Raw genomic sequence first — 27,956 nt, forward strand, 5'->3', positions numbered from 1 at the left:
CTCCTATGTTGAACATAATAAACGGCTCTCTATCCACCGGATGTGTACCAAGCTCACTAAAAGTGGCAGTAATAAAGCCTCTCTTGAAAAAGCCGAATCTTGACCCAGAAATTATAAAAAACTATCGGCCTATATCGAATCTTCCATTCCTCTCAAAAATTTTTGAAAAAGTTGTTGCGCAGCAACTCACTGCCTTTCTGAAGACAAACAATGTATACGAAACGCTTCAGTCTGGTTTTAGACCCCATCATAGCACTGAGACTGCACTTGTGAAGGTGGTAAATTACCTTTTAATGACGTCAGACCGAGGCTCTGCATCTGTCCTCATGCTCCTAGATCTTAGTGCCGCTTTTGATACCATCGATCACCACATTCTTTTGGAGAGATTGGAAACCCAAATTGGTCTACATGGACAAGTTCTGGCCTGGTTTAGATCTTATCTGTCGGAAAGATATCAGTTTGTCTCTGTGAATGGTTCGTCCTCTGACAAATCAATTGTAAATTTCGGTGTTCCTCAAGGTTCCGTTCTAGGACCACTATTGTTTTCACTATATATTTTACCTCTTGGGGATGTCATTCGAAAACATAATGTTAAATTTCACTGCTATGTGGACGACACACAGCTGTACATTTCAATGAAACATGGTGAAGCCCCAAAATTGCCCTCGCTAGAAGCCTGTGTTTCAGACATAAGGAAGTGGATGGCTGCAAATTTTCTACTTTTAAACTCGGACAAAACAGAGATGCTTGTCCTAGGTCCCAAGAAACAAAGAGATCTTCTGTTGAATCTGACAATTAATCTGGATGGTTGTACAGTCGTCTCAAATAAAACTGTGAAGGACCTCGGCGTTACTCTGGACCCTGATCTCTCTTTTGAAGAACATATCAAGACTGCTTCAATGACAGCTTTTTTCCATCTACGTAACATTGCAAAAATCAGAAACTTTCTGTCCAAAAATGACGCAGAAAAATTAATCCATGCTTTTGTTACTTCTAGGCTCGACTACTGCAATGCTCTACTTTCCGGCTACCCGGATAAAGCACTAAACAAACTTCAGTTAGTGCTAAATACGGCTGCTAGAATCCTGACTAGAACCAAAAAATTTGATCATATTACTCCAGTGCTAGCCTCCCTACACTGGCTTCCTGTTAAGGCAAGGGCTGATTTCAAGGTTTTACTGCTAACCTACAAAGCATTACATGGGCTTGCTCCTACCTATCTTTCCGATTTGGTCCTGCCGTACATACCTACACGTACGCTACGGTCACAAGACGCAGGCCTCCTAATTGTCCCTAGAATTTCTAAGCAAACGGCTGGAGGTAGGGCTTTCTCCTATAGAGCTCCATTTTTATGGAATGGTCTGCCTACCCATGTGAGAGACGCAGACTCAGTCTCAACCTTTAAGTCTTTACTGAAGACTTATCTCTTCAGTAGGTCCTATGATTAAGTATAGTCTGGCCCAGGAGTGTGAAGGTGAACGGAAAAGCTGGAGCAACGAACCGCCCTTGCTGTCTCTGCCTTGTCGGTTCCCCTCTTCCCACTGGGATTCTCTGCCTCTAACCCTTTTACAGGGGCTGAGTCACTGACTTACTGGTGTTCTTCCATGCCGTCCATGGGAGGGGTGCGTCACTTGAGTAGGTTGAGCCACTGACGTGGTCTTCCTGTCTGGGTTGGCGCCCCCCCCCCTTGGGTTGTGCCGTGGCGGAGATCTTTGTGGGCTATACTCGGCCTTGTCTTCGGACGGTAAGTTGGTGGTTGTAGATATCCCTCTAGTGGTGTGGGGGCTGTGCTTTGGCAAAGTGGGTGGGGTTATATCCTGCCTGTTTGGCCCTGTCCGGGGGTATCATCGGATGGGGCCACAGTGTCTTCTGATCCCTCCTGTCTCAGCCTCCAGTATTTATGCTGCAGTAGTTTATGTGTCGGGGGGCTAGGGTCAGTCTGTTACATCTGGAGTATTCTCTTGTCTTATCCGGTGTCCTGTGTGAATGTAAATATGCTCTCTCTAATTCTCTCTTTCTCTCTTTCTTTCTTTCTCTCGGAGGACCTGAGCCCTAGGACCATGCCTCAGGACTACCTGGCATGATGACTCCTTGCTGTCCCCAGTCCACCTGGCCATGCTGCTGCTCCAGTTTCAACTGTTCTGCCTGCGGCTACGGAACCCTGACCTGTTCACGGGACGTGCTTGTTGCACCCTCGACAATTACTATGATTATTATTATTTGACCATGCTGGTCATTTACGAACATTTTAACATCTTGACCATGTTCTGTTATAATATCCACCCGGCACAGCCAGAAGAGGACTGGCCACCCCTCATAGCCTGGTTCCTCTCTAGGTTTCTTCCTAGGTTTTTGGCCTTTCTCAGGAGTTTTTCCTAGGGAGTTTTTCCCAGCCACCGTGCTTCTTTCACATGCATTGCTTGCTGTTTGGGGTTTTAGGCTGGGTTTCTGTACAGCACTTTGAGATTTCAGCTGATGTACGAAGGGCTATATAAATACATTTGATTTGATTTGATTTGAAGTAGGCCTACTCCCTCTTATCAATGTTTAAGTAGAACTACTCCCTCTTCTCAATGTTTAAGTAGGCCTACTCCCTCTTCTCAATGTTTAAGTAGGCCTACTCCCTCTTCTCAATGTTTAAGTAGGCCTACTCCCTCTTCTCAATGTTTAAGTAGGCCTACTCCCTCTTATCAATGTTTAAGTAGGCCTACTCCCTCTTATCAATGTTTAAGTAGGCCTACTCCCTCTTATCAATGTTTAAGTAGGCCTACTCCCTCTTATCAATGTTTAAGTAGGCCTACTCCCTCTTATCAATGTTCTTGAAGTTTAACAAACACATACTGTTAAAGCTTCAGACATTCTAAATGAGTGCTCCCAATTTCTGATTGGATGGTTGACTACTGGTAAAAAATAACTGGGTCTATTGATACAAAGAACAAATAGCATTTAAACATGTCCAACAATTCTATGACTTCCACAGAATACAATAATAACAAGTCAACCAGGTCTGAGTTCATGTAATACAGCTAGCTATAAGATCTAGCCTAGTCTACTTAAACATGAACTAGTCACAAGCTGCTACTACTAGAATTGGGATAATTTCCTTATACCTTCTGACCTGAGAACTACAACAAAAACAGTAGCTAAATGGAATGGATGTCCTGTTTTGATTAAAATCATTGTGGGAAGTTGAGTTAATCAAGAGGCATTCAGCCATGGCATTGTAAAAAAATGTTTTGGTTAGCTTGCTAATGTTAGTATAACTAGCTAGCTACTTCTGTACAAATTATGTTTTGCTGTTATCTAAAGAAATGCCTGGGAATGTGTTTATGGTTGAACTTTCATAGTTTTCTTCCAAAATTGTTGCTCAAAGCTGCGCGCTTTGTGGATGTTTAAGAGACAGAGAGCGCCACCAAGTGCAGTGTCCGTGCGGAATAGGATCCATGAGGAAAAACGTGTGTTTAAACAGGGTCTGTGCAATGAAGAAATGGAGATGTGACCATTAACTTTGACAGCTCTAATGCCAACATAAACAAAAATGGACTAGTCTAAGGATGAATATGAGGCTGGAGGCTAAGGATCAGGCTAAGACTGGTCAGTCTAAGGATGAGGTTGTGACTGAGGCTGAGGACAGGGTACTGGGGTTGTGGTGGAGAGAGGGAGGACAGATGAAGAAGCACAAGCAGACTGATTGGATATGACAGGAACAGTGACATCCCTCTCTGCGGCGCAGGGTGGCTCAAATGAAAATCAATGGTGCTGCCAGCCGAGAAGAGAGGCAGGGGGCTACTGGTCAGTCACACAGAGCCATACTACATACAGTAAGACAGACAGACAGACAGACAGACAGACAGACAGACAGACAGACAGACAGACAGACAGACAGACAGACAGACAGACAGACAGACAGACAGACAGACAGACAGACAGACAGACAGACAGACAGACAGACAGACAGACAGACAGACAGACAGACCCAACAGCTTCCTCTTATCACAGAGCCTCAACAGTGTATCATGCCACAGCATATCTGTCCCCTCTTCAGATAAGAGCAGTACTACTGATCCAGGCAAAACCACACCACCACTCTCTCTCAGTACTACTGATCCAGACAAAACCACACCACCACTCTCTCTCAGTACTACTGATCCAGACAAAACCACACCACCACTCTCTCTCAGTACTACTGATCCAGATAAAACCACACCACCATTCTCTCTCATTACTACTGATCCAGACAAAACCACACCACCATTCTCTCTCAGTACTACTGATCCAGACAAAACCACACCACCACTCTCTCTCAGTACTACTGATCCAGACAAAACCACACCACCACTCTCTCTCAGTACTACTGATCCAGACAAAACCACACCACCATTCTCTCTCAGTACTACTGATCCAGACAAAACCACACCACCATTCTCTCTCAGTAGTACTGATCCAGACAAAACCACACCACCACTCTCTCTCAGTACTACTGATCCAGACAAAACCACACCACCATTCTCTCTCAGTACTACTGATCCAGACAAAACCACACCACCATTCTCTCTCAGTACTACTGATCCAGACAAAACCACACCACCTCTCTCTCTCAGTACTACTGATCCAGACAAAACCACACCACCATTCTCTCTCAGTACTACTGATCCAGACAAAACCACACCACCATTCTCTCTCAGTACTACTGATCCAGACAAAACCACACCACCATTCTCTCTCAGTACTACTGATCCAGACAAAACCACACCACCATTCTCTCTCAGTAGTACTGATCCAGACAAAACCACACCACCACTCTCTCTCAGTACTACTGATCCAGACAAAACCACACCACCACTCTCTCTCAGTACTACTGATCCAGACAAAACCACACCACCATTCTCTCTCAGTACTACTGATCCAGACAAAACCACACCACCATTCTCTCTCAGTACTACTGATCCAGACAAAACCACACCACCATTCTCTCTCAGTACTACTGATCCAGACAAAACCACACCACCATTCTCTCTCAGTACTACTGACCCAGACAAAACCACACCACCATTCTCTCTCAGTACTACTGATCCAGACAAAACCACACCACCATTCTCTCTCAGTACTACTGATCCAGACAAAACCACACCACCATTCTCTCTCAGTACTACTGATCCAGACAAAACCACACCACCATTCTCTCTCAGTACTACTGATCCAGACAAAACCACACCACAACTCTCTCTCAGTACTACTGATCTAGACAAAACCACACCACCACTCTCTCTCAGTACTACTGATCCAGACAAAACCACACCACCACTCTCTCTCAGTACTACTGATCCAGACAAAACCACACCAAGCCTATTTCTTTTGTTAGCTAATTTTACAGAATATGAATCACACACACTCAGAGAGAGTGAAAGAGAGAAAAAGTACATGTGTACAGATGTAGGATCTTAATTTGAGTCAGTTTGGTACAGCAGGAAAATAATCCCGAAATGTGAATTATTATGTGGATTGTAGGGGTTGATACATTTTTCGTTAAGGCAAATCAAGTAAAAATGTAAAAGTGGAAATTACAAATGTGACAAAAAAAATGTTTTACTCAAATACACTACAAGTTTGCATTATCTGCTTTGCAAGAAAATTCTCAGCAGCAAAAAAGAGTGATCAAATGAAATCCAAACTGTCAATTACAGCAGGAATTACTCAGTGTTTACAAAAGCTATCTGTGTGGGACAATAGAAACAAAACCAGTCATAACTGAGTTTCAGCCTAAATCCCTTTATCCTCAGTGGTGGAGCGTGAGAGAGAAGTGTGTGTGGTTTCATCAGACCTAAGTGGCCAACCACTGGTGGTTGCCATGTAAACATAACACCACAGCCCTAATCACAACTAATGGTCTAGCTAAATGACCACCTACCTCTGTCTCTACTACACGGTAATTACATACTGTACCTACTATTTACCCTTCTAGTGTGTTATGCCTTGCAGTCTTTCTCTGGATAAACTTTCCTTATCATGACACTCACTACAAGCATGCATTGTACATGAACACTATGCCATACAATGCCTTCTTTCTCTTTTATATTGATAGTTTTGAGAAATGATGTGACGTACACACACACACAGACACTACTTGGAGAATAGAGGATATTTGGTTTGGTTGGTCTTTGCAATGCTATGAGAGTAGTTAGTTCATTTCAATAGCAGTTGAAATATGTCTGTCCAGAACAGCTGCCTCTGGTGTCACAGACAGACAGGCAGGCAGCCAGGCAGAGAGGCAGGCAGAGAAAGAGGCAGGCAGGCAGGCAGAAAGGCAGGCAGAGAGGCAGGCAGACAGGCAGAGAGGCAGGCAGGCAGGCAGAGAGGCAGAGAGGCAGGCAGAGAGAGATGCAGGCAGGCAGAGAGGCAGGCAGAGAGACAGGCAAGCAGAGAGGCAGGCAGGCAGGCAGACAGAGAAGCAGGCAGGCAGCTAGGCAGGCAGATAGGCAGGCAGGCAGGCTTATTAATCTCTCTAAATCACTGAGTCAGTGTATCAGTGTAGAGGGGACTTAACGAGCACATAAAACATGCTGTTCCAACAGGCCCCAGTAATTATGTTCCACACTGTAAAGCAGACCCACTGTTTGTTCTAATGACACTATTACAATGTCAAACCATACACAGAAGTCAGAGAGAGAGAGAGAGAGAGAGAGAGAGAGAGAGAGAGAGAGAGAGAGAGAGAGAGAGAGAGTGTGTATATATATAGATGCAGTGCTTAATTTGAGCCGGAACAAGATCCGGCACCAATTAGATTTTACTTATTTTGTTCCAGCACCTATTTTCCCAGATCCGGTACCTTTCGTGGCATTATTTATTAATTGTTTTACTGTTCGCACTGTAAACACTCTAATAAAAGTGATCAGAGTTCAATCAAGTTTTTTCCTCGTTATTTCTCCCACCCCCCAGAAAAAACCTAAAGTAAAAGCGTGGGGATCCTTCTGTGTAATCATCCTATCCTCCAGACCTGCTCTCTTGTTTGTACATAGAGGTTATGGGGAGGGCCGGAGGTGTAAGTAACTGATCTTGACACAGGTCTTGGAAGTTTTCGTCAGCCAGTGAAAAGGTCCCTACGTAATCACATCACTTAGCCTAGGCTAGTCATCTCCCTACTGAATTTGAAACGTGAGAAAGCCAAATAAAAAATGTATAAGAAAAGGCAATCGAGTTTGATGATGGGGGGCTCAGTTCAAGAACAAGCAAACATACAGTTGAAGTCGGAAGTTATTAAAGTTATTAAAACTCGTTTTTCAACCACTCCACACATTTCTTGTTAACAAACTATAGTTTGGGCAAGTCGGTTAGGACATCTACTTTGTGCATGACATAAGTAATTTTTACAACAATTGTTTACAGACATATTATTTCACTTATAATTCACTGTATCACAATTCCAGTGGGTCAGAAGTTTACATACACTAAGTTGACTGTGCCTTTAAACAGCTTGGAAAATTCCAGAAAATTATGTTGTGGCTTTAGAAGCTTCTGATAGGCTAATTGACATCATTTGAGTCAATTGGAGGTGTACCTGTGGATGTATTTCAAGGCCGACCTTCAAACGCAGTGCCTCTTTGCTTGACATCATGGGAAGACCTCAGAAAAAGAATTGTAGACCTCCACAAGTCTGGTTCATCCTTGGGAGCAATTTCCAAATGTCTGAAGGTACCATGTTCATCTGTACAAACAATAGTACGCAAGTATAAACAACCATGGGACCACGCAGCCGTCATACCACTCAGGAAGGAGACGCGTTCTGTCTCCTAGAGATGAACATTGGAACAAAAAGTGCAAATCAATCGCGGAACAACAGCAAAGGACCTTGTGAAGATGCTTTCGGAAACAGGTACAAAAGTATCTATATCCACAGTAAAACGAGTCCTATATCGACATAACCTCAAAGGCCGCTCAGCAAGGCAGAAGCCACCGCTCCAAAACTACCATAAAAAAGCCAGACTACGGTTAACAACTGCACATAGGGACAAAGATCGTACTTTTTGGAGAAATGTCCTCTGGTCTGATGAAACAAAAATAGAACTGTTTGGACATAATGACCATCATTATGTTTGGAGATAAAAGGCGGAGGCTTGAAAGCCGAAGAACACCATCCCAACCATGAAGCACGGGGGTGGCAGCATCATGTTGTGGGGGTGCTTTGCTGCAGGAGGGACTGGTGCACTTCACAAAATAGATGGCATCATGAGGAAGTAAAATTATGTGGATATAGTGAAGCAACATCTCAAGACATCAGTCAGGAAGTTAAAGCTTGGTTGCAAATGGGTCTTCCAAATGAACAATGACCCCAAGCATACTTACAAAGTTGTGGCAAAATGGCTTAAGGACAACAAAGTCAAGGTATTGGAGAGGCCATCACAAAGCCCTGACCTCAATCCTATAGAAAATATGTGTGCAGAACTCCTACAAGAAAGAACTGCCAAGGGGGGGCGGTGTTGCAATCTACTGCAGAGATAGCCTGCAGAGTTCTGTCTTACTATCCAGGTTTGTACCCAAACAATTCGAACTTCTACTTTTAAAAATCCATCTTTCCAGAAACAAGTCTCTCACCGTTGCCGCTTGCTATAGACCACCCTCTTCCCCCAGCTGTTCCCTGGACACCATATGTGAATTGATTGCCCTCCATCTATCTTCAGTGCTCGTGCTGCTAGGTGACCTAAACTGTGACATGCTTAACTTCATCGGGGTAGGGGGCAGTATTTTGACGTCGGGATGAAGAAGGTGCCCAGAGCAAACTGCCTGCTACTCAGTCCCAGAAGCTAAGATATGCATATTATTAGTAGATTTGGATAGAAAACACTCTCATCACTCTGTTTCTAAAACTGTTTGAATGATGTCTGTGAGTATAACAGAACTCATATGGCAGGCAAAAACCTGAGAAAAAATCCAACCAGGAAGTGTGGAAATCTGAGGTTTGTAGTTTGTTAAGTGATTCCCTATCCAGTATACAGTGCCAATGGGGTCATTTTGCACTTACTACGGCTTCCACTAGATGTCAACAGTCTTTAGAACGTTGTTTCATGCTTCTACTGTGAATGGGGAGAGAATAAGAGGTCCTGGAGTCAGATGACTGAGAGAATGACATGAGCTCAGTGGCGCGCTCTCCGGTGAGAGTTAGCTGTGTTCCTTTTCTTTTTTGAAGACAAAGGAATCGTCCGGTTGGAATATTATGGAAGATTCATGATAAAAACATCCGAAAGATTGATTCTATACATCGTTTGACATGTTTCTATGAACTGTAATATAACCTTTCAGACTATTCGTCTGAACCAACTGCGCGAGCACAGAGGATTAGGATAACTCGACTGAACGCGCAAACAAAAAGGAGGTATTTGGACAAAAATATGGACTTTATCGAAACAAATTAACATTTGTTGTGGAACTGGGATTTCCGGGAGTGCATTCTGAGGAAGATCATCAAAGGTAAGTGAATATTTATAATGCTATTTCTGAGTTTTGTTGACTCCACAAAATAGCGGGTTTGGTTTTGTGACTGAGCGCCGTACTCAGATTATTTCAAAGTGTGCTTTCGCTGTAAAGCTTTTTTGAAATCTGACACAGTGGTTGCATTAAAACCTGTTATGGACTGACGTTCCGCTAGTGGAACCCCTCGCCATCAGCCAATGGAATAGCAGGGCATGAAATACAAAACAACAAAAATCTCATAATTCACTTTTCTCAAACAATCAACTATTTTACACCATTTTAAAGACAAACTTCTCGTTAATCCAACCACATTGTCCGATTTCAAAAAGGCTTTACGGCGAAAGCATAACATTAGATTATGTTAGGACATCAACTTGACAAGAAAAACCACACAGCCATTTTCCAAGCAAGGAGAGGCATCACAAAAAACAGAAATACAGCTAAAATTAATCACTAATCTGTCCATCTATAATATCTATAATTCTTTGAATAAGAGTTGAATATTTTATTAACGTTTATGATGAGTATTTCTGTAAATTGATGTGCTCATTCACCGGAAGTTTTGGGAGGCAAAACATTTCTGAACATTACACGCCAATGTAAAATGGGGTTTTTGGATATAAATATTGTCACGCCCTGACCTGAGAGATCCTTTTTTATGTCTCTATTTAGGTTTGGGCAGGGTGTGATTTGGGTGGGCATTCTATGTCCTTTTTTCTATGCTTTGTATTTCTAGTTTTAGCCTGGTATGGCTCTCAATCAGGGACAGCTGTACATCGTTGTCGCTGATTGGGAGTCATACTTAGGCAGCCTGTTTTCGTTTGGGGTTTGTGGGTAGTTATTTTCTGTTTTGTGAGTATACCTGACAGAACTGTTTGGCTGTCGTTTGTTTTTTTTCTTTGTGAAGTGCTTTTTCATCCAAAATAAAAGATGAACAAATTCCACGCTGCACCTTGGTCCTCTTCTTCCAAAGACAACCGTTACAAATATGAACTTTATCGAGCAAAACATACATGTATTGTGTAACATGAAGTCCTATGAGTGTCATCTGATGAAGATCATCAAAGGTTAGTGATTAATTTTAGCTGTATTTCTGGTTTTTGTGACGCCTCTCCTTGCTTGGAAAATGGCTGTGTGGTTTTTCTTGTCTCGGCGCTGTCCTAACATAATCTAATGTTATGCTTTCGCCGTAAAGCCTTTTTGAAATCGGACAATGTGGTTGGATTAACGAGAAGGGTATCTTTAAAATGGGATATAATAGTTGTATGTTTGAGAAATTTGAATTATGAGATTTTTGTTGTTTTGAATTTGGCGCCCTGCTATTTCACTGGCTGTTGAATAGTGTGTCCTGCGGGTGGGATGCTAGCGTCCCACATACCCCAGAGAGGTTAACACCCCGGCCATCCTACAATCTAAGCTTGATGCCCTCAATCTCACACAAATTATCAATGAACCCACCAGGTACAACCCCAAATCTGTAAACACGGGCACCGTCATAGATATCATCCTAACCAACTTGTCCTCCAAATACACCTCTGCTGTTTTCAACCAAGATCTCAGCGATCACTGCCTCATTGCCTGCATCCGTAATGGGTCTGCGGTCAAACGACTACCCCTCATCACTGTCAAACGCTCCCTAAAACACTTCAGTGAGCAGGCCATTCTAATTGACCTGGCCCGGGTATCCTGGAAGGATGTTGACATCATCCCGTCAGTAGAGGATCCCTGGTTATTCGTTAAAAATGCTTTCCTCACCATCTTAAATTAGCATGCCCCATTCAAAAAAATTGAACCAGGAACAGATATAGCCCTTGGTTCTCTCCAGACCTGACTGCCCTTGACCAGCACAAAAACACCCTGTGGCGTTCTGCATTAGCATCGAACAGCCCCTGTGATATGCAACTTTTCATGGAAGTTAGGAACAAATATACACAGGCAGTTAGGAAAGCAGTTAGGAAAGCTAAAGCTAGCTTTTTCAAGCAGAAATTTGCATCCTGTAGCACAAGCTCAAAAAAGTTCTGGGACACTGCCCACTGCACTGAGGCTAGGAAACACTCTCACCACCAAAAATCCACTATAATTGAGAATTACAATAAGCATTTTTCTACGGCTGGCCATGCTTTCCACCTGGCTACCCCTACCCCGATCAACAGCCCTCCACCCCTCACAGCAACTCGCCCAAACCTCCCCTACTTCTCCTTCACCCAAATCCAGATAGCTGATGTTCTGAAAGAGCTGCAAAATCTGGATCCCTAAAAATCAGCCGGTCTAGACAATCTGGACCGTAATTGATGCAACCCCATTACTAGCCTGTTCAACCTCTTTCGTATCGTCTGAGATTCCCATAGATTGGAAAGCTGCCGTGGTCATCCCTCTCTTCAAAGTGGGAGACACTCTAGACCCAAACTGCTAAAGACCTATATCTATTCTACCCTGCCTTTCTAAGGTCTTCGAAAGCCAAGTTAACAAACCGATTACCGACCATTTCGAATCCCACCGTACCTTCTCCGCTATGAAATCTGGTTTCAGAGCTGGTCATGGGTGCACCTCAGCCACACTCAAGGTCCTAAACGATATCATAACCGCTATCGATAAGAGACATTACTGTGCAGCCGTATTCATCGACCTGGCTAAGGCTTTCGACTCTGTCAATCACAACATTCTTATTGGCAGACTCAACAGCCTTGTTTTCTCAAATGATTGCCTCGCCTGGTTCACCAACTACTTCTCTGATAGAGTTCAGTGTGTCAAATCGGAGGGCCTGTTGTCCAGACCTCTGGCAGCCTCTATGGGGGTGCCACAGGGTTCAATTTCTCTGTATACATCAATGATGTCGCTCTTGTTGCTGGGGATTCTTTGATCCACCTCTACGCAGACGACACCATTCTGTATACCTCTGGCCCTTCTTTGGACACTGTGTTAACTAACCTCGAGACGAGCTTCAATGCCATACAACTCTCCTTCCGTGGCCTCCAACTGCTCCTAAACCTTACTAAAACCAAATGCATGCTCTTCAACCGATCGCTGCCCGCACCTGCCCGCCCGTCCAGCATCACTACTCTGGACGGTTCTGACTTAGAATATGTGGACAACTACAAATTTCAAGGTGTCTGGTTAGACTGTAAACTCTCCTTCCAGACTCACATTAAACATCTCCAATCCAAAATCTAGAATCGGCTTCCTATTTCGCAACAAAGCATCCTTCACTCATGCTGCCAAACATACCCTTGTAAAACTGACCATCCTACCGATCCTTGACTTCGGCGATGTCATTTACAAAATAGCCTCCAACACTCTACTCAATAAATTGGATGCAGTCTATCACAGTGCCATCCGTTTTGTCACCAAAGCCCCATATACTACCCACCACTGTGACCTGTATGCTCTCGTTGCCTGGCCCTCGCTTCATACTCGTCACCAAACCCACTGGCTCCAGGTCATCTACAAGTCTCTGCTAGGTAAAGCCCCACCTTATCTCAGCTTACTGGTCACCATAGCAGCACCCACCCGTAGTACGCGCTCCAGCAGGTATATCTCACTGGTCACCCCCAAAGCCAATCCTTTCTTTGGCCGCCTCTCCTTCCAGTTCTCTGCTGCCAATGACTGGAACGAACTGCAAAAATAATTTAAGCTGGAGACTCTTACCTCCCTCACTAGCTTTAAGCACCAACTGTCAGAGCAGCTCACAGATCACTGCACCTGTACATAGCTCATCTGTAAATAGCCCATCCAATCTACCTCATCCCTATACTGTATTTATTTATCCATCTTGCTCCTTTGCACCCCAGTATCTCCACTTGCACATTCATCTTCTGCACATTCTACCATTCCAGTGTTTAATTGCTATATTGTAATTACTTTGCCACCGTGGCCTATTTATTGCCTTACCTCTCTTATCCTACCTCATTTGCACATGCTGTATATAGATTTTTGTACTGTATTATTGACTATGTTTGTTTATTCCATGTCTAACTCTGTGTTGTTGTATGTGTCAAACTGCTTTGCTTTATCTTGGCCAGGTCGCAGTTGTAAATGAGAACCTGTTCTCAACTAGCCTACCTGGTTAAATAAAGGTGAAATAAAAAAAATACAAAAATAAAAACTGAAAAAGCGTGTGAGCAAGGAGGCCTACAGACCTGACTCAGTTACACCTGCTCTGTCAGGAGGAATGGGCCAAAATTCACCCAACTTATTGTGGGAAGCTTGTGGAAGGCTACCCAAAACGTTTGACCAAAGTTTAACAATTTAAAGGCAATGCTACCAAATAGTAATTGAGTGTATGTAAACTTCTGACCCACTGGGAATGTGATGAAAGAAATAAAAGCTGAAATCAATAATTCTCTCTACTATTATTCTGACATTTCACACTCTTAAAATAAAGTTGTGATCCTAACTGACCGAAGACAGGACATTTTTACTATGATTAAATGTCAGGAATTGTGAAAAACTGAGTTTAAATGTATTTGGCTAAGGTGTATGTAAACTTCCGACTTCAACTGTATATAACCCCTGGCTTGTCATGCTAAATTCAACACTTGGCTGTACAACATCAAAAAGGTAAGAAACGTGGGTGAGGAGGAGAAGAGATGAGTGATGATGGTGGTGGTGTTAGAGGAGGAGAGTAGATGGGTGAAGGGTAGAGGAGTGAAGAGAGGAGGAGAGGAGATGGGTGATGATGGTTTGAGAGGAGAGAAATGAAGAGAGGAGGAGAGGAGATGGGTGATGATTGTGTGAGAGGATTGAAGAGAGGAGGAGATGAGATGGGTGAAGGGTAGAAGGGTGAGGAGAGGAGATGGGTGAAGGGTAGGGGGGGTGAAGAGAGGAGGAGAGGAGATGGGTGAAGGGTAGATGGATGAAGAGGAGAGGAGTGAAAAGAGGAAGAGGTAAGGGGGTCTTGTCTTGCCTCTTTCATCTTGGCTGCGCTGAAAGAGGGGGTGAGGATGCTGCGTACTCTCTTCCAGTGCTCGTTCCTCAGCATCAGCAGACAGTCACTCATGGGCTTAGTAGCGGCACGGATTGTCTGCAGAGAAGAGACGAGGGAGACAACATTTCAAGAATATTCAAACTTCAAAATACCTGTACTGATCATGCACATAAAGTATGTGCGCACTCGCATGCAACCACGCACAGATCCCTCCCTCTGTATTGTATTTAGGTGATTCAGAAGTCTGAGACCAGAACCACAGGTCAGTGTGTGTATGTCTCCCTCACCACCCAGCCCCTGCCCCCACTACCTTGCCCCCAGGTTAGATCTTAGTACTCAGGAAGAGATGGAGGAATCAGCATGCCCAGCCTGTCCTCTCTTGTGTTCCTTTCCAGAGCGCATGTAGTCAATGGTCCTCACTGTCCTTAGAGCCTATGGTCCTCTGTGGTGGAACTAACACTGGATACAATGCTAGAATACTGAAGATCTGGAGATACAGTGGAAATCCAGAGGAATACAGAACATTGCCACGTGACCTGAGCTCTGAGCTAACACTGATCCCTTACCTATTGGTGTTCATAGATGTTCATAAATGGTTATAAGGTGTTCATAAATGTTCATAAAGCATTAGTTGACCAATGCAGGTGCGTTCTGGCTGACAATACCACATGTTTTATGTTGTGATGTTTACTTGTTTAAACAGTATCTATAATTTTTATGTATTAGCATTTTCCCATGCTAGTATAATATTCCAGACACAATGTAATAAAATGTATAATTTCTTCATCGGTGTGTCTTGGTAATGTTCCATCGGTAAGATTTAAGTAGTGCACTAACACAATAACATTTATGGAAAAGGAAACTGTTGTTCGGTAGTTTAGAGTGCTTGATTAAAATAAACCATTCATATTTTTTGAGGCCACAGCATTACAGTGAGGTGTGTTTGTGTCTATGCCTCCATGGAGACTATTTTATGGGTCTGCTCCTACTGCTGGTTGCAGATGGTGTAGGGGCTCTGGAACATACACACATGCACACATGCACTCACACATGCATACACACACCCACACACTCACACATATGCACAGCAAGACCCACATCTCAACACTACACTATCGCATACACCACTCAGTAACACAGCAAGTGCCACATCTCCATAATACGAATCCCATACACACAGCAGGGCCCAGATCTCAGCACCATACGCACATCCAGCGCTCTGTGAGCTACTGCTAGACTGGTTGTTAAGTGAACAATGAGTCAGGAGTTTGGGAACGGGAAGCTGACCAGTAAACATCATACACTCTTAGGGTTCAAGAACTCTTTTTGGTTGCAGGTAGAACCCATTTGGTTCCAAGTAGAACCCTTTTAGGTTCAACATGGAACCCAAAATGGTTCTACCTGGAAGCAGAAAGGGTTCTACCTGGAACCAAAAGCAGGTTCTCCCATGGGGATAGCCGAAGAGTGTATGAGTCAAATTCACTAAATCAAACAGGTAAAACATTTCACTAAGCTCCTGTATCCGCCCTGATCTAATGGCTGTATATGTGTGGTGTGCGCTGCATACATACCACAACATTTCTGGGTGATTGGTGTTAACATCCCTCTATATACTGTATTGGGAGTTGTATTTTACATGATGTGCATGATTGCCATGATTATTCTGGTTGCCAAAAATAGAAATACATATGATTCACAATACAATATAGCCACCACCCTGTTCCATTGTCAGGGTAATTCTGAATCACAAAAATACCCATGATGACATCACACAATCAAACCAGGCAATAAGTTAGAATGTTGGAATTTAGAATGTTTGTTTGATACGAGCCAGCGTTTATTTAAAGCGTCTGCTAAATGGTCATTACTGGCCTACCAAACTTGCTAACAGCCAGTAATGGCTGGTACTCAGTGCTCTATTGTCCCTCCATCAGGTCCTAATGGCTTGGTACTCAGGGCTCTATTGTCCCTCTGATTACTCTGTCATCAATGCAAATGCATTAGGAAATCACATCAAACACTTCATGAGAAACCTGGCATTCTGAGTTTGAGCGGAATAGGATCACCTGTTGTGCAACGAGAGCCAGCTCCTCATAGCTGATTGATGCATATAATTAAAGAAGTGTTCCTATAAGCCCATGTTGCACAACATTTCTATAGGCTATGCTATTCAATTTAGTGAGAAAACAACGTTTTTATGGCCCCTATTATAAAGAGGAGGATCGCATCCGCTTTCTGTAGGCTTACAATTTTTATTTCTCAACTTTCCTAATATTAAGCACATTGCTTTGCTTTACAACTAGAGTAGCCTACCTGGCTGGCGTGAAAATGAACTGTGGGAAACACGTCCTCCATTCGAGACTCATACGGATAACATGTATTTTTCCCCTGTTCCGACAGGTGCATGATAATGGTCCATTCTAAATCAAAACAAATTTCACACATACAGTACCAGTCAAAAGTTTGGACACAACTACTCATTCCAGGGATTTTGTTTATTTTTACTATTTTCTACATTGTAGTGTTACACTTTTTTGGTTACTACATGATTCCAAATGTGTTATTTCATAGTTTTGATTTCTACACTATTATTCTACAATGTAGAAAATAGTAAAAAATAAAGAAAAACCCTTGAATGAGTACTGTATATGATTTAGTATATGCAAAGACAAGATTACAATGAGAATAGTCGGGTGAGACTATTATCACTTGTGAATGATGCCCAGCGTGTGTAAGGCAAAAAAACAGCGCATGCATTTTTTTTGCAACTTTTTCTAGTCATAGTCACATGCATCATGTAGCCTAGTCCATAGGGCTACATGTTTTTATACGTTTGTATCACAACTAAAGTGGCCAATAACTCTAAGTGTAGCCTATAGGCCCAAGACCCCTGGAACAGGGTTGGAGAGCCCATATCCTGCAGAGCCTAGTGAAGCATGTGTTCTTATAAGCCCAGTCATTGTGCAATTGCATGTGAAAAGAGAGTTTTGACTTGCCACTATTTAAAAGAGGATCTCAGATTTCTGATGCTGCTATATTTATTGCTCAATTCTTAAAATGAAGTACCTTAATCTGCCTTACAACCGGTGTAGAATACCAGGCATATTAAAAATGTGACCGCACTTAACCTCCATTTGTTATTCGAGTACAGGCTACAGATGATGGGGCGGCAGGTACCCTAGTGGTTAGAGCGTTGGGCCAGTAACCGAAAGGTTGCTAGATCAAATCCCCAAGCTGACAAGGTAAAAATCTGTTGCTCTGCCCCTGAACAAGGCAGTTAACCCACTGTTCCTAGGCCGTCATTGTAAATAAGAATTTGTTCTTAACTGACTTGCCTAGTTAAATAAAAATGTACAGACTTTTTTTGAGGGCCATTCTAAATCAAATATAATTCCACATATATATTATTAGTTAAATTGAGAATAGTCTCATGGGTGAGAACATTATCAAGTGCTTGTCAAATTGTGAATGAGAGACTGATGAAGTGTGTGTGAATGAGAGACTGATGAAGTGTATCCAGGCTGCGCAAGAAACAGAGCAGAGTGCTTCCCTTTCATGCAACTTTTTTCAAATCATCATTAGAGATGCATCATGCAGCCTTAGCCTATATGTTTGGATTTCTAAAACATTCTAACGTTTGTATCCCAATTAAAGTTGCATAAATAACTCTAAGTTAAGCATATAGGAGGACCTGTTTCTTTGTTAAACCACTCCGCACAGATAGACGGATTTGCCAAATCCCTCAGAAATCATTTTGGAAAAAAATCCTTTATATTTTATTCAGTTACAGTAGATGTTCCAAAGGACCACATCAGTGGCTTGTAACCTATGCGTGGAAGCTGGAGATGCTAAACATGTTTATGCTAATTAACGGTAAATTACCGTGAGACTGGCAGATATTTGCATGCCAATCAACGGCTGACAAAATGTCACGACCGCCACAGCCCTATGTGCAGCGAAGAAAGACCTAGAAAAGTTGCAGCTGGCTCACTCCTGCGTTGTCTTGGCTGTGTGCTTAGGGTTGTTGTCCTGTTGGAAGGTGAACCTTGGCCCCAGTCTGAGGTCCTGATCGCTCTGGAGCAGGTTTTCATCAAGGATCTCTCTGTACTTTGCTCTGTTCATCTTTCCCTCAATCCTGACTAGTCTCCCAGTCCCTGCCACTGAAAAACATCCCCACAGCATGATGCTGCCACCACCATGCTTCACCATAGGGATGGTGCCAGGTTTCCTCCAGACGTGACACTTGGCATTCAGGCCAAAGAGTTCAATCTTGGTTTCATCAGACCAGAGAATCTTGTTTCTCATGGGCTGAGAGTCCTTTAGGTGTCTCCAAGCAAGCTGTCATGTGCCTTTTACTGAGGAGTGGCTTCCGTCTTGCCCCTCTACCATAAAGGCCTGATTGGTGGAGTGCTGCAGAGATAGTTGTCCTTCTGGATGGTTCTCCCATCTCCACAGAGGAACTCTAAAGCTATGTCAGAGTGACCATCAGGTTCTTGGTCACCTCCCTGATCAAGGCCCTTCTCCCCCGAATGCTCAGTTTGGCCGACCGGCCAGCTCCAGGAAGAGTTTTGGTGGTTCCAAACTTCTTCCATTTAAGAATGATGGAGTTCACTGTGTACTTGGGGACCTTCCATGCTGCAGAAATGTTTTGGTACTCCAGATCTGTGCCTCAACATAATACTGTCTCAGAGCTCTACGGACAATTCCTTCGACCTCATGACTTGGTTTTTGCTTTGACATGCTCTGTCAAATGTGGGACCTTATATAGACAGGTGTGTGCCTTTTCAAATCATGTCCATTCAATTGAATTTACCACAGGTGGACTCCAATCAAGTTCTAGAAGGGTGACATCTCAAGGATGATAAATGGAAACAGGATGCACCTGAGCTTAATTTAGAGGCTCATAGTAAATGGTCTGAATACTTATGTAATTAAGGTATTTGTAACGGTCGTCGTATATAGTGGACCAAGGCGCAGCGGGTTGAGTGCTCATTTTAACGTTTATTAGAACACTGACAAAACAAAACAAGAAAACGAACGAACGAACGAACAGTAATGCAGGCTACACACACAGCAGTGCAAAAACAACTTCCCACAAAGGACAGTTGAAAACAGGGCTACCTAAGTATGACTCCCAATCAGCAACAACGATGTACAGCTGTTCCTGATTGAGAGCCATACCAGGCCAACACAAAGAAATACACAACATAGACACAGCATAGAAATACAAAACAAAGAACATAACCAAAAACCCTGGAATACTATAAACAAACACCCCTCTACATAAACACATATCCCAACAAACCCCGAACCACATAAAACAAACACCCCCCTGCCACGTCCTGACCAAACTACAATAACAAAAAAAACCTTTACTGGTCAGGACGTGACAGTACCCCCTCAAAGGTGCAGACCCCGGATGCACCTCACACAAAAAATAAACACAAAAATTAACCCCCCAAACTAAAGGGAGGGAAGGGAGGGTGGCTACCGTCACCGACGGTTCCAGTGCTACACCCCCCCTCCTCAATCCGCCTACTGTGGAGGTGGCTCAGGCTCTGGCCTTAGTCCCCCACCTAACCTGTCCACCCCCGCTGAATACCTCGGGCTGAAGCGCGTTGCTGTAGACCTCGGGCTGAAGCGCTTCGCTGTAGACCTCGGGCAGAAGGGCGACTCTGGGAGCTCCGGACTGTAGTGTGACTCTGGGAGCTCCGGACTGTAGGGCGACTCTGGGAGCGCCGGACTGTAGGGCGACTCTGGGAACGCCGGACTGTGGGGCGACTCTGGCTGCGCCGGACTGTGGGGCGACTCTGGCTGCGCCGGACTGTGGGGCAACTCTGGCTGCGCCGGACTGTGGGGCGACTCTGGCTGCGCCGATTCCGGACTGTAGGGCGACTCTGGGAGCGCCGGACTGTAGGGCGACTCTGGCTGCGCCGGACTGTAGGGCGACTCTGGCTGCGCCGGACTGTAGGGCGACTCTGGCTGCGCCGGACTGTAGGGCGACTCTGGCTGCGCCGGACTGTAGGGCGACTCTGGCTGCGCCGGACTGTAGGGCGACTCTGGCTGCGCCGGACTGTAGGGCGACTCTGGCTGCGCCGGTTCCGGACTGTAGGGCGACTCTGGCTGCGCCGGTTCCGGACTGTAGGGCAACTCTGGCTGCGCCGGTTTCCGGACTGTAGGGCAACTCTGGCTGCGCCGGTTTCGGACTGTAGGGCGACTCTGGCTGCGCCGGTTCCGGACTGTAGGGCGACTCTGGCTGCGCCGGTTCCGGATTGTAGGCCGTCTCTCTCAGTTCCGGACTGTAGGCCGTCTCACTCGGTCCCGGACTGTAGGCCATCTCACTCTGTCCCGGACTGTAGGCCGTCTCACTCGGTCCCGGGCTGTAGGCCGTCTCACTCGGTCCCGGACTGTAGGCCGTCTCACTCGGTCCCGGACTGTAGGCCGTCTCACTCGGTCCCGGACTGTAGGCCGTCTCACTCGGTTCCAGACTGTGGGCCGTCTCACTCGGTCCCGGACTGTGGGCCGTCTCACTCGGTCCCGGACTGTGGGCCGTCTCACTCGGTCCCGGACTGTGGGCCATCTCACTCGGTCCCGGACTGTGGGCCGTCTCACTCGGTCCCGGACTGTGGGCCGTCTCACTCGGTCCCGGACTGTGGGCCGTCTCACTCGGTCCCGGACTGTGGGCCGTCTCTCTCGGTTCCGGACTGTGGGCCATCTCTAGACGGGGCACTGTCGCCGGACACTCTGGATGGGGCACTGTCGCCGGACACTCTGGACGGGGCACTGTTGCCGGAAGCTCTGGATGAGGCACTATTGCCGGAAGCTCTGGACTGGGTACTGTCGTCGGAAGCTCTGGAGGGGGACTGCGCACTGAAAGCCTGATGCGTGGGGCTGGTAGTGGAGGTACCAGACTGGATACACGCACCCCAAGGCTAGTGCCAGGAGCAGGAACAGGACGAGTTGGACACGGGGAGTTGGCTTGGGGCTTAACCCTGGCCCAGCCAAACTACCCGTGTGCACCCCCCAAATTTTTTTATTGGGGCTGCCTCTCAGGCTCAAATGCCAACCGTGTACCAATATAACAGTCCCGGTCCACTCCAGCCTTCCTCCATGGTCCCTCTCCGGCTAAACTCTCCTCCCAAGTCCACAACTCAAAATCACTCCTTTCAAGCTCCTTACCCCGCTGCTTAGTCCGTTGGTGGTGGGAAGTTCTGTAACGGTCGTCGTATATAGTGGACCAAGGCGCAGCGGGTTGAGTGCTCATTTTAATGTTTATTAGAACACTGACAAAACAAAACAAGAAAACGAACGAACGAACAGTAATGCAGGCTACACACACAGCAGTGCAAAAACAACGTCCCACAAAGGACAGGTGAAAACAGGGCTACCTAAGTATGACTCCCAATCAGCAACAACGATGTACAGCTGTTCCTGATTGAGAGCCATACAAGGCCAACACAAAGAAATACACAACATAGACACAGCATAGAAATACAAAACATAGAACATAACCAAAAACCCCGGAATACTCTAAACAAACACCCCACATAAACACATATCCCAACAAACCCCGAACCACATAAAACAAACACCCCCCCTGCCACGTCCTGACCAAACTACAATAACAAATAACCCCTTTACTGGTCAGGACGTGACAGTATTTCTGTTTTTTTTGCAATAGATTCTAAAAACCTGTTTTCGCTTTGTCATTATGGGGTATTGTGTGTAGATTGATGAGGGAAAAAATGAATTTAATACATTTTAGAATAAAACTAACATAACAAAATGTGGAAAAAGTCAATGGTTCTGAATACTTTCCGAAGGCACTGTATAGTCTAGTGAGTGTCGTAGGGTCAGTGCAAGATAGAGACAGTGCAGATAGTTCAGGTACCGTTAATTGACTATTTAGCAGTCTTATGGCTTGGGGGTCGAAGCTGTCTCGGATCCTGTTGGTCCGTGATCCGATACTCCTGTACCATTTGCTGGACGGTAGCAGAGTGAACAGTCTATGGCTTGGGTGGCTAGAGTTTTTGCCATCTTTTCGGGCCTTCCTCTGAATTCGCCTGATATAGAGGTCCTGGATGGCAGGGAGCTCAGCCCCAGTGATATACTAGGTTGTCTGAACCACCCTCTGTAGCGTTTTGCGGTCAAGAGCGGTTTATTTGCCATACCAAATGGTGATGTAGCCCGTCAAGATGCTCTCGATGGTGGAGCTGTAAAACTTTTTGGGGATCAGATGGCCCATGCCAAATCTTTTCAGCCTCCTGAGGGGGAAGAGGTGCTGCCGTGCCCTCTTCGTGACTGTGCGGGTGTGGACCATGTTAAGTCCTTAGTGATGTGGAAGACAATGAACTTGAAGTTTGTGACCTGCTCCACAACAGCCCCTCAATATGGACAGGGGTGTTCGCTCCCTTCTTTCTCCTATAGTCCACTATCAGCTCCTTAATCTTACTGATGTTGAAGGAGAGGTTGTTATCATGGCACCACGCTGCTAAGTCTCTGACCTCCTCCCTGCAGCCTGTCTCATCACCATTTCTGAGCAGGTCTACCACCGTCGTGTCGTCAGTAAACTTGATGATAGTGTTGGAGTCATGCGTGGCTCGCAGTTTGGGTGAACAGGGAGTACAGCAGGGGAATAAACACACCCGTGAGGGGCCCCCATGTTGAGGGTCAGCGTGGCGGAGGTGTTGTTGCCTATCCTCACCAGCTGGGACCGGCCCGTCAGGAAGTCCAGGATTCAGTTGCAGAGGGAGTGGTTCAGTCCCAGGATCCCGAGCTTGGTGGTGAGCTTGGAGGGGACTATGGTGTTGAACGCTATGAGCAGCATTCTCACATCGTTATTTCCCCTCTTGTCCAGGTGAGAGAGGGCAGTGTGACGTGCAACTGAGATTGTGGATATGTTGGGGCAGTATGCAAATTGGTGTGGGTCTTAGGGTGTCTGGAATGATGGTGTTGATGTGTGTCATGACCAGCCTTTCAAAGGACTTCATAATTACAGATGTGAGTGCTACAGGGCGATAGTCATTTAGGCAGGTTACCGTGGAGCTCTTAGGAACAGGGACAATGGTGGCCAGCTTGAAACATGTTAGGATCACAGACTGGGACAAGGAGATTGAAAATGTCTGTGAAGACACTTGCCAGCTGGTCTGTGCATGCTTTGAGTACGCGCCTTGGTATTCCGTCTGGCCCGGCGGTCTTGTGATTGTTAACCTGTTTAAAGGTTTTGATCACATCGGCCACGGAGAGCGAGATCACACAGTCATCTGGAAAACAGAGGCTTTCACGCAAGGCACAGTGTTATATTCCTCGAAGCAAGCATAAAAGGCATTTAGCTCGTTTGGGAGTTCTGCATCGTTAGGCAGCTCATGGCTGGGTTTCCCTTTGTAATCCATTATCTTCTGCAAGCCTTGTCACATACAACAAGTGTCGGAGCCAGTGTAATAGGATTCCACCTTCCTCCTGTATTGGCCTTTGCATGCTTGATGCCTTGTCTGAGGTCGTAGCATTCTTTCTTGTATGCGTCCATGTCCTGTCCCTTGTGAGCGGTAGCTCTAGTCTTTAACCCAGCGTGGATATGGCCTGAAATCCATGGTTTTTGGTTTGGACACGTTCCAAGCCAATATGGCGTGTGGATGATGAAAGCAACTGGAACCTCCTGACCTCTGACTTCTGTTTGATACATGTGTCACCTTATCATTAGCTGTGACCCTGCTGCCTTGGGATGGCATTGGTCCCCTCTGCTCTCAGACACTTCTATCTCTAGGGCCTCCAAGACAAAGGCTATTGGCTATACAAAATCATTAAGCCTGAACTTTAGAGACACATCATCTTTCTTCCTGCAATGCAGTGGAACATAGTCAGAGCGTGCCCTAAAAATGTGTCTCCTTTAGTTTGGAAACGTATTACAGGTTCACAGTAGAAGGACACTGTTGACTACAGAGGGCTTCCTCACTGCAGGGGTTCGCATTGAAGTAAGTTTCAGAATTGAAGACCATATTCTGACTACTTTAAAATGGGACATCTTGATGAATATTTAGGGACCTGGCTCAGACAAGAGTACAAATTTCATAGCCCATCTCGATATTATCATCAGGTAGCTTGTCAAAAACTGCTTTAAAAATAAGCAGTTCAAAACAGATCATTTTCTTTCGATACGCTACATAAAAGAAGCAGAAAAAGTACTTTGGCAAAATGCATCAATAAGGTAATCATCGAAGAAAAAAAAAATCACCTTTTCCTCATTGACTTACCATTCTGTTGGGGAAGGTGCTGAAGTCCTTCACCATGATCTGTCTGAGCATATCAGGGTCAGCTACCACCACCACGGGCCTCCTGCCTAGATAGTATCTGGAGAGACATACAGGACATCATACAGGACAGTTTGAGAAGCCAGACACACGTGTGCATGCATACACACATGTGAGATGGGAATGTATCACATGTGAGATGAGCGTGTAGCACTTTCATTGTGTCATGGGTTGTGTTTGGAGAAAAATACTCCTTGGTTAGACTCCTTGGTCCGTGTTTCAAGACGGGTCGGGTGGGTTGCCAACATTGCCGCTGACCCATGGCCGCTGACTTTGCGTGTGTATATGCGTGCATACACACACAAAAATACACAGACACACAAAAATACACAGACACACACAAACACACACACAGCTGCGGGGCAAACATCAATAAATAACAGGATGCCAATCAAACGTTGTGATCATCACAGAGGATGTGAGGCCTGGGGAGGAATATACTCAAAGTCGCAGCGTAAAACACACCCACACACCTTAGACTAAGACATGTGACCTGTTGAGGAGTCTATACTGAAGAAGAGTCTCACAATGGAAGTTTAACACAACCCTCACTACCTGCCATGGGCTTGACAGAACACAGGGTTTAAATGAGTCAGGGATTTGTTTGTATTCTACAGTACCACTCTTTATTGTTCTAGTCTGGTCGTTACTCTCAGAATTGCTTCAGTTCACTGCAATGTTAGCCAGGAGACACTGACTAACCGGTCAGTCAGTCCTATGTCACCTTGTTTCTTCCCCACATCAGTGGAGGCTCCTCAGAGGAGGAAATGGAAGACCATCACCCTCAATGAATTTCATAAAAATAAAAATAGTGAAACATCATTTTTTTTAAATTCTTATTAGAAAATATATTCACACCACCAAATAATTGATTAAAACACACTGTTTTGCAATGAAACAGGATGCATCTGAATGAAACAGGATGCATCTGAGCTCAATTTTGAGTCTCAGAGCAAATGGTCTGAATACTTAGCAATCTTAAAAAAAAAAGTATACATTTGCAAACCTGTTTTCACTTTGTCATTATGGGGTATTGTGTGTAGATTGATGAGGAAAACATTTAATTTAATACATTTTAGAATAAGGCTGTAATGTAACAAAATATGGAAAAAGTGAACGGGTCTGAATACTTTCCAAATGCACTGTATATAGGAGATATAGGACTTATAGGAGATTCTTCACAAGGCTGAGAGGAGGGATAATGCCTGGTGTTATAAAGCTGAGGTTAAAAGGAAAGGAGAAGATCCTCTCTCACAGCAGCTCCATCTCGTTAAGTCTCGTCTCTGGGTGACACTAAAAGAGGGTAATCCAGAGAAGATGTTGCCCTAGTCTTGTCCCCAGTCCAAAAGCTAATGTAACTACACATTTACCAGTGCACCCCTTCATCCAGTGTAGCAGGGTTTAAATAACATGGGGTAAAGGTCTGGCAGTATCAGAAGGGAGATTCTGACACCCTTTTAAAACAGTCGGTCATTAACACTCCATGTGTCTGTTTATGAGTGCACCTGTCACGCTGGACAGGTAATGGTTTTGTTGTCTGGCCCAGAGGAGCTCCATTCCGTAACCTGCATGGGTAACATAATCACCACAGTGGCCTGGCTACTCAGACCAACTAGTCGTAAGCAGGCTTCTCTGTGTGTTAGTGTGTTTTGTCATATCTAAATATGAAGACTAATTTTATCAAATCAATTCTCTATGTGTAATTATTATTATGTGATTAAACTAATCATGTAAACTTAAATTAACTAGGAAGTCGGGGCACCACGGGAAAATGTTTATAAATAGTAGGCTAAACTCTAGTAGGCTAAACCGGTATGACGACTTGGTAGACCATGGAAAGGGTGGGGACAGAAAGAGCGGGAAATACAAAATGGATTCACTACACACAGTTGATAATTATATTCATTGAAATGCTTATCCTTTGCATGTGAACGGCCGCTCATTCGAAAATAATTGCAATGTATATATTTACGCCCGTATGTTGTTGTTGTCTTCTCTGTTGGAATCGCCGGTCTGTCTGCTGGAGAGTAATTTCATCAGAGAGTCTCTGGTTAACTATCCCAGAAGTCACAATGTCTTTCGTAGTTGTCGCTTTCTCAGCAGCTCTGGATAGTGTCTGTTGTAAGGATATGTCAGGCGTACAGATGGTCGTTGCATAGAATAGATTCTTCCGCGGTTGTAGGCATTCTCATACTAGACTTACGTAATTTTCAGCTGCAGACTAGTCTAGGATTTACTATTATTCTGTAGTGATCGATAGTCTCAGAGTTGAACCATTTCCAGCCTATTTTATGACCGTCATAAAACAGCCGACTTCCCGCTCTCCCCCTCTATGAGAGAGAGCACGCTGTAGAGTGGACCCACTGTAACCTGATCCTTCAGATCATCGCAGGAGAGTTATGATATTTTGTATAGTTTCATCACCAACCGGTGGTTATAGTGGCAACATCGTTACTATACAAATACATGAATGCAGAGGGAACCTTATTACATTTGTGTGTTTGTATAGTTATGTAGTTTCACCAATAGAGATCCTATTACATTTTATTCTAACTCCTAACTACAGTGAGGGAAAAAAGTATTTGATCCCCTGCTGATTTTGTACGTTTGCCCACTGACAAAGAAATGATCAGTTTATAATGTTAATGGTAGGTTTATTTGAACAGTGAGAGACAGAATAACAACAAAAAAATCCAGAAAAACACATGCCAAAAATGTTATAAAATGATTTGCATTTGAATGAGGGAAACAAGTATTTGACCCCTCTGCAAAACATGACTTAGTACTTGGTGGCAAAACCCTTGTTGGCAATCACAGAGGTCAGACGTTTCTTGTAGTTGGCCACCAGGTTTGCACACATCTCAGGGGGGATTTTGTCCCACTCCTCTTTGCAGATCTTCTCCAAGTCATTAAGGTTTCGAGGCTGACGTTTGGCAACTCGAACCTTCAGCTCCCTCCACAGATTTTCTGTGGGATTAAGGTCTGGAGACTGGCTAGGCCACTCCAGGACCTTAATGTGCTTCTTCTTGAGCCACTCCTTTGTTGCCTTGGACGTGTGTTTTGGGTCATTGTCATGCTTGGAATACCCATCCACGACCCATTTTCAATGCCCTGGCTGAGGGAAGGAGGTTCTCACCCAAGTTTTGATGGTACATGGCCCCATCCATCGTCCCTTTGATGCGGTGAAGTTGTCCTGTCCCCTTAGCAGAAAAACACCCCCAAAGCATAATGTTTCCACCTCCATGTTTGACGGTGGGGAT

At 44.7% G+C, this 27,956-nt stretch overlaps 1 protein-coding gene across 4 annotated transcripts in view; it reads right to left on the minus strand.

Moving 5' to 3' along the window:
- Positions 1–27,956, minus strand: part of LOC115197407 (thromboxane-A synthase-like) — a 143,525-nt gene that overhangs the window by 57,624 nt on the left and 57,945 nt on the right. For 3 of the 4 annotated variants that reach the window (XM_029758872.1, XM_029758874.1, XM_029758873.1), the window contains 2 exons: positions 24,640–24,736; positions 14,369–14,485 (listed from right to left, as the gene is read on the minus strand). In XM_029758872.1, the coding sequence (XP_029614732.1) occupies positions 14,369–14,485; positions 24,640–24,736 (214 nt within the window). Of the gene's footprint in view, positions 1–14,368; positions 14,486–16,702; positions 16,756–24,639; positions 24,737–27,956 lie in introns of those variants that run through there. The other variant, XM_029758875.1, reaches the window with a different exon arrangement.

The sequence above is a fragment of the Salmo trutta genome, chromosome 7 (assembly GCF_901001165.1).
Source record: "Salmo trutta chromosome 7, fSalTru1.1, whole genome shotgun sequence".
NCBI classification, from domain to species: Eukaryota; Metazoa; Chordata; class Actinopteri; order Salmoniformes; family Salmonidae; genus Salmo; species Salmo trutta.